A 9,828-nucleotide genomic window follows, 5' to 3' on the forward strand; every position below is an offset into this window, starting at 1 on the left:
AATTTGGCAAACCAAAAAGTAAAATAGAAGAAATTGGGTTAGGATTGAATTAGGAAAAGTCAGAATGAACTCGCTGCAGAAATCAGAAAAAGAACACAAATGCATTTTTTTTTTTAAATACACAATTTTTTTGGTCCAAAAATTGGTTTTGTCGATTATTTGCCAAAAAGGGTGATTTTTTCAGCTAAAAAAATGGCATTAGAAACGAGTAGCACTTATCATAATAACGAGTTTATAGCATTTTTGGCAGTTTGATTTATATATTTTATTTATTTAATGAACAACCATTATTTCTGTAATGAATTCTTACCACGGTAGTACAATTTTTCCTCCTTACTGTTCTACTTGATCATTTCAATCATATGTCAACATGTAATAAGAGGATGAGGTAAGAGAAATGTATAAAGCTGCCGATCGTGCTTTGAATTTGTTAGGGTGCTAGATTTGTCTGCATAGTTGCAAGCTGCTCGATATACTTCATCTCTACTAATGTACATAATTCAGCAGTGTAGCCGATACAATTACAAAGATCCATTCCATTCAATTAATTTTAACATATCTAATTTTTAAACTTGGTCTATACTGAAAGATCATAAAAAGGATTTTTAAAATTGGCAAACAGCTACAACAAGATGGCCATCTGGTCCTGTTTCTCAAAAATTGCAGGCAAATTTTGCCTTAAAAAATACTTCCATACAATCTATGATATATGTACATTTGAATGGCACTCAAATAATTGAACAACCTAGATCTCGTAAACAGCTCTGAATGAATACAATACAAAAATAAATTTTACACCGCCACGGCAATCGCCACATAAAATCTTGTAGGCAATATGCATGTACAGTGTTTCAGCTTGATAATTCAATTCTGAACTACATTACAGGTAAAGGCAGTACCTATACAGTTCATGCTGACCTTTTCAGGAAATTATAGTAATTCCACATCCAAATTACCTGATGAGTTGGTAGCAATTTAGTCACAACAAATGATTGCACAACAGAGATCAAGAAGCCGCTGAACCAGTGATTTGACTAAGCTCCACAGCAGAAGAGGCAGAACTTCTTGTAATTTCTATTTCCCTAGCTATCTGAATATCCGAAGGCCAAAATCTCTGTTTAATTATTTTCGCCACAAAGCGAGGAAGTAATGCCAAACATGTTATAAGAAGAAGATTCAACCAGTACGATCCCCATGTGATTATATGGAAAATAGTCCTGAAATCAGCATCATACAAAAAGCAGTTAGTTTTTGAGCAAATATTTTTCCAATTGCTTGAAAAAAAGATAATCCTCCCTAAAACTAATCAACAATTAGCTAATGTTCATTACCCATAATTTGTTAGGGGTTGTATTGCATCCAGGATAATAAGGCAGATCCATGTGGCAATAATTGATCCCCATACTACAAAATGTGTAAGAGATATCCAGGACAATATGTCCATGGCAAGGGTGAGGTTCACAAGCAACACCACAGCAATGGTCCACAAACTCCCAATGCTATAGATATCCATTGTACTGTGCCTGTATGCAAGGTAAGGAACATATACAAGAACAAGACTTTGCCACAATGTGTCCAACATTGTGAGCCAGAAAAGATGTATATTATAGGATTCTTCCCTATGCCCGCAAGCATATAGTTTGGGGTAGCGAATTAAAGTATTGTCACTTAGGTCTTTGTCCAAAATGCCTGCAATTATGGTCGGCAGTGAAGTATAGATTATAGAATATAAATTACCACTCCATTCATTTATAGCAGTTGTTGCAGTGAACGCTGTGTACAATACATACCTGAAAAATACCCAACAGAGAAAGCATTAGTATTTGGAAAAATAACAAATTAAATAATGTTCATGCGGTCATGAATCTCGGTTATTAAGATAATAACGCCATAATAAAATCAAAAAACATGTGAAAAAAAGCAATGTTCATCACCCATATTTATGTTAGGAGAACAAGAAATAGAAACATAGAAAAATCACGTAAAAAGACTGTTCACCTCAATATGAAGTAGAAAGCATAAAGATAGAGCAGGATAGTTTACTCAGGCCAACACGCGAACAATGATGAAGAACAAAGTCGTCAAAGACCAGCAATCAAAAAAAGCCTATATACAAATAAATTTCAAATTCTGGAATCCGAGACAATCCTCTCTGCAAAAGATCCACATCTTAATTCTGACGCCAAAAATCTAGATTAAGGTAGGAATCCTCAATCAAAATGTTCGAAAGAAGCTACTTCTATAACTAGAAGAGATAAGTTTCATCTTGAACCAACAAAAGGAAGGTTCTTGGTTCTGGTCAACAGAGGTGTATGTTCTTAATAGTGACTGGGAGCAAAACAATTAAAACAGCACAACCTCAAAATTCTAGCTGTGAGTCAATCCAAAACATTAATCCCTTAAGACTCAAATTTTCATCACAAAAGTTATCATGCTTCAACCATTACGGAAGGAGGGCCGCTTAAAACATCACAACCTCAAAATTCTAGCTGTGAGTCAATCCAAAACATTAATCCCGTAAAACTCAAATTTTCATCACAAATGTTACCATGCCTCAACCATTAAGGAAGATTAAGGGCCACTGAGGCAGCCCAAGAAACTTTATGTGCAGGAAGATGTGTGTCTCCTTATAAGGATGATGCTTGGAAAGCAACCCCTTCCCACATACAATAATTGGTTTGGACTGTCTTGACACCTTTAGAACTCGTTTGCCAGGTATGCAGGGTCTGTCCCTAATAGCCAACCTAAACAGGTTTGGGCTCTAGCGACTCACGAGCAAACCGGTAGATAATTCAGACATATTGGGCACCCAAAAAATCTTATGTAAACGAAAATACTGCCCCTAATATCCCTAAATTTCTGTTTAATAAGTGTTTGCGAATTTTCTCCTTGAAAGAGAATTTGTCATGAGGGCTAACCAAATTATTCCATAGCACCTACTGACTAAGGGACACTTATAAAGTAGCAACAAATATGGATTGATTATTTGCAAGCTTATGACTTTGAGATAATTTTTTCAAGGAGAAGCATATTATGGTGGCAGCACTAGTTCTTTGTGACAAATAAAGACTCCATACAATATAATGGTGAACAAATAAATGAGGCATAATTAAAATGCATAAAGTCACAAAGAGTAAAGAGTACTGTAAGGAGTAAGAGAAAAAAAAATCGGCTTATGAACAAAAGAGAAACAGAAAAGATCATCACACTTTGCAAGTCCCCAGACCAAGAGAAATTCCTTAAGCAGAGTTACAAAAGCTTAATAAATCCTGAACCGTATCTGTCAAATTATAATTAGATCAGCCTTAAACTTTGAAACCATGTCTGTCAAATTATAACTAGATCAGCATTAATGAAACCCCATCTTAGCATGTACTTACCAGAAAAGCATCATAACATATACAGCATTCCTGTAGAAGTTGTATAGGATCATATAGCCCATTCGATTATAGTTCCAGTGACCGTGAACCAGCAACAAGCGTTCCAAAAATCTGAACTGGCCCATGGCAAAATCTGATGCCATTACAGCTTGTCGGCCTTCTTGGCCACTTATTCCTACTCCAACGTCTGCCATCTGGATCATGGAGACATCATTTGCTCCTGCAAATAATAAAATGAAATGCTCCTTATAAGCAAAGACACAAACTATAACCAGCAGCATCTTTGTGCAAAGGATGAGATGAGGGGTAAACAGATTCCTTCAGTGAGCATAAAGAATAATTTGCACATTCTGGAAATTCTGTAGTACAGATCCAGATACTTCATATAGTTGCCAAGCGAAGGAAATGCAATCAAAACTCCAACATAAGCAAGCAAATGGTTTACTCATGCCCAGTCACAGAACTACAGATGGCAAAAGAATGATACCACTCATACGAATATGAAAACCTAAACAATTTTTTTGAGTTACGTAAAATCAAAGCAAAAATCTGCACCAGAAGATCAGATGATAATGATGAATTAACAGAAGGCACTCACCATCACCAATAGCCAACGTCATATCATATGTTCTGTTCTTTATGAGGGCAACTATACCAGCCTTTTGCATAGGTGCAACTCGACAGCAAAGAACTACTGCACATTTTGTTGCCAAATCAAAGAGCTGCTCACAAAATTAACAAACATAGGTTATATAACTTTTAGGCAGAAATTGCTGAGATAAACTTCAGACATTCTTCAAAATAGAAGAAAAGAACAGCAAGCGAGCCCCTCTTCAAAATTAATGATTAAAAAAAAATTCTAGGCAAAGAATAACCCTCAAATAGTTTTCGTTGTGAAAAGATTTTTGTATTGGAAGGATCGTGCAAGATTATTAATATTATTATAGAAAAAATGCAATACTGAATGTACAGATATAGACTTCCATGGGAATTATGAAAAGTACCTCCTCCTCCAAGTCACTTTCCAATATATAGACAAGACTAGTGCCATCAATTATAAGGGCCAGAGGCATATGCTTCCTTTCTTCAACAACCTGTGGCATGTTTTCAGACAATTTTGCACCGGACATATTACTTGATTGTATGTTGTCACCAGTGACATTATCAATTTCTTTACGTCTTTGCGGTGAACTCTTTTTTCTCTCTGCTTTAGTAATCCCATACATAGCCTTTGCATCTGCCAGAAGCTTCTGGCAAGCAGGTTTGGACTTTCCATTGATTATAATCTGCTGCATGCTTGGAGTAAGAAGTTTACAGGACACACCAATAGAAATTGCAGTTTCCTGTTTATCCCCTGTCAGAACCCAAACCTTAATTCCTGCTCGTCTTAGAGTCTCTATTGTTTCTGGAACACCTTGTTGCAATCTGTCTTCAATCCCAGTGCCTCCCAGTAGGTTAAGACGGCATTCAATACGAGTCGCAGTTAATCGAAGCTTTCTTGCCCTGCCTGTTAATGCATTGTTTGCTTCTTCATAGCGATGATGCCAGTCTTCATATTCTTCAACACTGAGATCTCTAGCCCCTATAACCAGAGTCCGTAAGCCCTGTGATGCATACTCATGCAAATGTCTCTCTGTGGATGACATCAAATCAGTGGAGGATCCCTCAACATCTGTGCCCAAATCAACATTCAAAGACTTGTCTATAATCCCAAGCATAGAACTATCTGCTCCTTTCACCAATAATTTCAGAGTATTATCAGGACACTGAACTATTACTGACATGCGCTTACGGTCACTGTCAAACTCATGAAGCCCTAGGACATCCAATCTGTGCAAGGTATTAATGCAAGAGGATAAATTAGATAAAAATGCCTTCGAATTTATAGAGAGAGAGAGAGAGAGAGAGAGAGAGAGAGACCAGCTAAATTAGTCTCATACTTGATGTAAATGTAATGCAACATTGCTAGAAACAAGCAAAGAATACCTCTTCCTTTTTCCATGCACATCAATCACAATGTAACCAGATGTTCGCTCTATAAGAGTGTATCCATAGGCAGCTGCAGCATAAACTAGTGCCTGCTCATCAGGAGATTCACCTTGATACTCAACCAATTTCACACCTACTGACCCTTCTGTTATAATGGGCACTACTGTGTTGCAAGCTGCTAAAGCAAGGAAATAATCATGTGCAAATCTTGTCTCCTGTGTGACATTATCTTTCTGAAGCAACTGCACAAGTCTGGGATCCACTCTAACCTCCATTTTTGCCTTCCAAGTCTCTCCAACATTTACGCCTGTACCATACGCCAAACAAACCACACAAAAATATCAGCTAAAGATTAACAGGAAACAAAATAGACAACAACAAACCATAGATTTTAGTGTGGGGATGAGTTGGAGCCAAACCTTGTTATAAGATCCCCAAAACAACTGTTGTTAATCAAAACTAATGATCTGTGAATAGAAATGAAAACAGATTACAAACCTGTGGTAATCTCCTTCTCTTCATTCTGCAAAGAAGAATTCTGGTAATTATACTCTGTCAAAGTCTTTGAGGTACTGTAATTTCTCCCAAACACACTTGCATCTCGAAATTCCATCTTATTTTCTGTCAGAGTTCCTGTCTTATCTGAAAAAACATACTTTACTTGTCCAAGGTCCTCATTGATATTCAGTGCTCGGCATTGAAACTTTGATTTGGAAACACTATCATACATCTTTTTATCCCTAATCATGAAATAAGCCTGTCCCAAACGGACCAGCTCCATGGATATATACAGAGAAATGGGTATCATAATCTGAAATATTATCACTGCCGATAACATTGCAATCACTACCTCTGCTCCTATACTATAGTAATTATAATCTTTGTTCTCTGATCCCTTGAAATACCTTTTTCTGAAGTAAGGTAAGGTACTTAGTTGATCTTTATGCCGCCCCAGCCACAGTCCCATGCCTAATCCCACAACTGCACAAATGATCAAGAGAAATAGAGACAAATATATTGTTTCTCTGTTCATATGAGATTCCAGTCTGCTCCTTTTTGATGGTGCTCCTGAGTTATTCAGCATAACCTTGGTCTCTTGGCCAGCATAGACTACAACTCCAATAACCCAAGCAGTATTTTTTAGCTCACAACCACGCAAAATTATGTTTGATGGGCCAAGTGAAATCCGTTTGCCTTCAAATTCCATGTATGCATTAAATCCATATATGTTTCTATTTGGCTCTTCACAGCGAATGGTACCTGAAATGGGCTCTCTCTCTGGCATCCTCAGGAGCGTTTCCTGCTTGGCATATCTGGTTTTCAGATTTGATTCTCCATCAAGATTGATTGTTTGGATATAAGCAACACCACTTGAATCACTACTCCCCAGCAATACAATGTCACAAGGAAGGGTATCGTTTGTACTAATTTTCACCACCTCACCAACCCTAATCTTTTTCCATTCCTTCGGCTGAAAACTCCCATCCTGCAATATCTCTGCCCTTCTGTTGTTTTCTGTTCTGTCAGATCGGTGCCTGCGCCAATCTTCATAGCCATCTTTGACAGCAGTAACAAGCAAAACAAATGCAAGTGGAAGAAAAGAAGAAGCTCTGCCAAACACTTGAAGCCATGGAAGCTGATTCAATATAATAAGCAAAAGGAAATAGATATAAGCAACCCGGTGAAACTGCTCAAAGAGATTGCGGGGCAAGAAGGTGAAGACTGTGTATTTGCTGGTCCTAATTTGATTTCCAGCAAACTCGTACTTGTCATTTGTGCGATCAGGATCATTGATAAATATTAATCTTGAATTTTCATCTGATATTTCCCTCTGCGAGCCCCCTAGGGCATCCGAATCGGTGCCTCTCGATCCGTACCTCTTTGGGAAGCCCTGCTCTGTTTTCTGAGACAAATGCTCACTTGACTGTCGAGAAATTTCAAAAGCACTTATAGAACTTGGTCTGCTATTATAGCCTTGAAACAAATTGTCAGAAACATCTGAGTAGTGTCCCTGCCTTCTGGAACCTGAATGTGATAATGAAGGATGAATGCTGCCAGGTTCACCTAGTCCTAAATTCACCTCATTAGTGGGGCCCTCCCGCTTTGAACCCTTGCGCTCCATTCTTAAATTGAAATTGGAACTAGGAGTTGCTTGACCAGGGATGCCAGAATTCAACAATCCAGTGTTAGAATTAAGGGAATTAAAATTGAAGCTCCAACTTTGTACTGGTATTTCTGTCGATATTGGGGTGCGAGGGGAAGGACTCAATAATGGCCGAGGAGATGTCATATGCCCTATAGATTTGATTGAATAATTTTTGCATGTTGATTTAATGCCTACACTACGGGCAAATATAAAATTACAACAGCACAAGCTCACTCATTCACAAAACCTTGCCTCTTGCATGAGCAGAATCCCCCACTCCAAATATTTGCTCGGTATTGTTTTTACTGACAGCTCTTCCTGGCTCAAACTAAAACTAAATAACCGTGCTTCGAGTTTACCTCATCCCGCTGCAATCAATGGTGGCAAGCAGACCTGGTTTTTCCTTTCCTCCCGAGAAACATTAATTCCTAGACATTTTCACCTGTTCAATTGAAATAAAAATCACTCAGATTGAAATACAGATGCATCATGAAATTTTTGAAATGGGACCCTGCTTGAATTATCTAAAACTATAACTTTAAAAATCAAAAATGAATACTTACAGCTTGGACCCGTTCAGAGCCGAGGAACAAGAAAAGCGACCAATCTGACTCGAGATAATTCCCGGCCTTGCGATTTAAAAAATTGGGCGACCCACAGAGTTAACTTCATGCAGTGATAAAACAGCCCTCCTAAAGACCCACCACGATTTAAATCCTGCTAGGCACAGTTGGGGCTGGGTTCAATCCCAGATGGATTCCCCCTATGGCAATTATCCAAAAACAAACTAATTATGCACAGCTGAAATATTACATTAGTTTTCAGACCCGAATCTGAAAACTATTCACGCCCTCAGATTGTCTCTACAAAATTCCCAAAATTGTCGGAATGTGCTTCTTTCTCCCCCTCTAAAAACTATTAGGCCTTCCACAGGCATATCCTCCTGAGGTTAAGGCTCACACGATTTCTGCACTTCAGTTTGAAACGCAACCAAATTCGAACCTTCGATCAACGGTAGGCGAATAGTCGTTGTTATCCCCACGCCAATTATAACATCACAATGAATTGCAAACTCCAAAGGCAAAAAGTGTGAGATTTTCAATATTGTTCGAGATGATCACTAAAGTCAAAGAACGGGAGCCGCCTGCAAAATGTTGAAACCATGTGTTTTGACATTTTTTTCAAGTCTTCAAGCAGCTGTCTTTCTAATTAAAAAATTTCTAGAAGGATTCCTCCATTTTTGACCATGACTATGATAAATTAGCATGATTTATCACAACTACCACGTTTTGAGCTCTCCGCCAGTGCCTTCACCTCCTCCTTCCTTCACTCTTTCCTATCCTGTGCTTTACCTAGTCAACGCTCATAATATTAACCCCCGAACAAACAGTAGAAACTTAAATTCCCCACTTCTAAATCATCTGCCTCTCATTTATTTAGTAGTAAAAGCAAGCAAAGGACAAATTTGGGTTCTTGTCCCAAATTTTTCCAGCGCCCTTGATTACTGATATCTCAATGACACAATCTTTATGATCCCAGCTCACTGATTCAGACATCTATTCTCTATCTAGAAAAGAATTATATTTACTGACTGGGCCAAACTTTTCGTCATTGTCTATCCAGCACCCAGATTTACTATTTGATTGTATTTTTTAAATAATTAAAAATTAAAATAGAAGAAGTTTTTATTTTCTAACTAATTATTAAATACAGTCAATGGTAAATTTTGGGTGCTGGATAGACGTTGCCAAACTTTTCCCGTCAATCATTTTTCTCTCTGGCAGGACAGATCAGAAGGAGACATTTCTGATCCCTTCAGCAAATTCAATTAAATGACGGTAAATTAAGAATAATTTGAACATATTCCCCATGTGTACGGCAATCTGTCAGCATTGGATAACCTGGTATTCGCCGGCAATGCCTGTCCGGCATGCTGGATGAACATTTGACCGTAAATATTAAGTTTTGAATTAATATTCACGGTAAGATGAATATTCAGCATGCAGGACAGACAGTACGGCATTTGACGTTCTGTGGCCTGTTTTCATGGTTTTAGCCCGTATATGACGGACCAGATTTTTAGCAGACATATTATCTGCCATCTTAGCTCTAAATAAGGGTGTTCATCTTATTTAGAGCTAAGCTTTAGGTGGTTGGGTAAAAAAAGAGTAGGTTTTTTTAACAATATGAATGAATGAAGATTTATTACAAGAGCGGTTAGTCATTGAAAACCTAAAAACTAAGAACAATATAATGGTCGTTTAAAAATTAACCGACTAATCTAGGAGTAGACCTAGAGCAACCATTTATCTT

General features: G+C 37.8%; 1 protein-coding gene across 1 annotated transcript; it reads right to left on the minus strand.

Moving 5' to 3' along the window:
- Positions 1-578: 578 nt before the first annotated feature.
- LOC131041211 (phospholipid-transporting ATPase 1) lies at positions 579-9,049 on the minus strand. Its single transcript, XM_057974225.2, has 8 exons — positions 8,079-9,049; positions 5,868-7,957; positions 5,367-5,676; positions 4,385-5,210; positions 3,979-4,102; positions 3,381-3,600; positions 1,332-1,790; positions 579-1,217 (listed from the first exon to the last, which is right to left on the minus strand). The coding sequence occupies exons 2-8, from the start codon at positions 7,657-7,659 to the stop codon at positions 1,007-1,009; spliced, it is 3,942 nt and encodes a 1,313-aa protein (XP_057830208.2). The 5' UTR covers positions 7,660-7,957; positions 8,079-9,049; the 3' UTR covers positions 579-1,006.
- Positions 9,050-9,828: the final 779 nt, after the last annotated feature.

Source organism: Cryptomeria japonica, chromosome 3 (genome assembly GCF_030272615.1).
Source record: "Cryptomeria japonica chromosome 3, Sugi_1.0, whole genome shotgun sequence".
In the NCBI taxonomy this organism is placed as follows: Eukaryota; Viridiplantae; Streptophyta; class Pinopsida; order Cupressales; family Cupressaceae; genus Cryptomeria; species Cryptomeria japonica.

Bases quoted from the DNA above. Each gene is read 5' to 3' on its own strand.
- LOC131041211 (XM_057974225.2), bottom strand. From the start codon at position 7,659: ATGACATCTCCTCGGCCATTATTGAGTCCTTCCCCTCGCACCCCAATA. The intron at 5,677-5,867 runs GTTTGTAATCTG...CGTATGGTACAG, and splicing joins AGAGAAGGAGATTACCACAG to GCGTAAATGTTGGAGAGACT. The intron at 4,103-4,384 runs GTACTTTTCATA...TTTTGTGAGCAG, and splicing joins AAAGTGACTTGGAGGAGGAG to CTCTTTGATTTGGCAACAAA.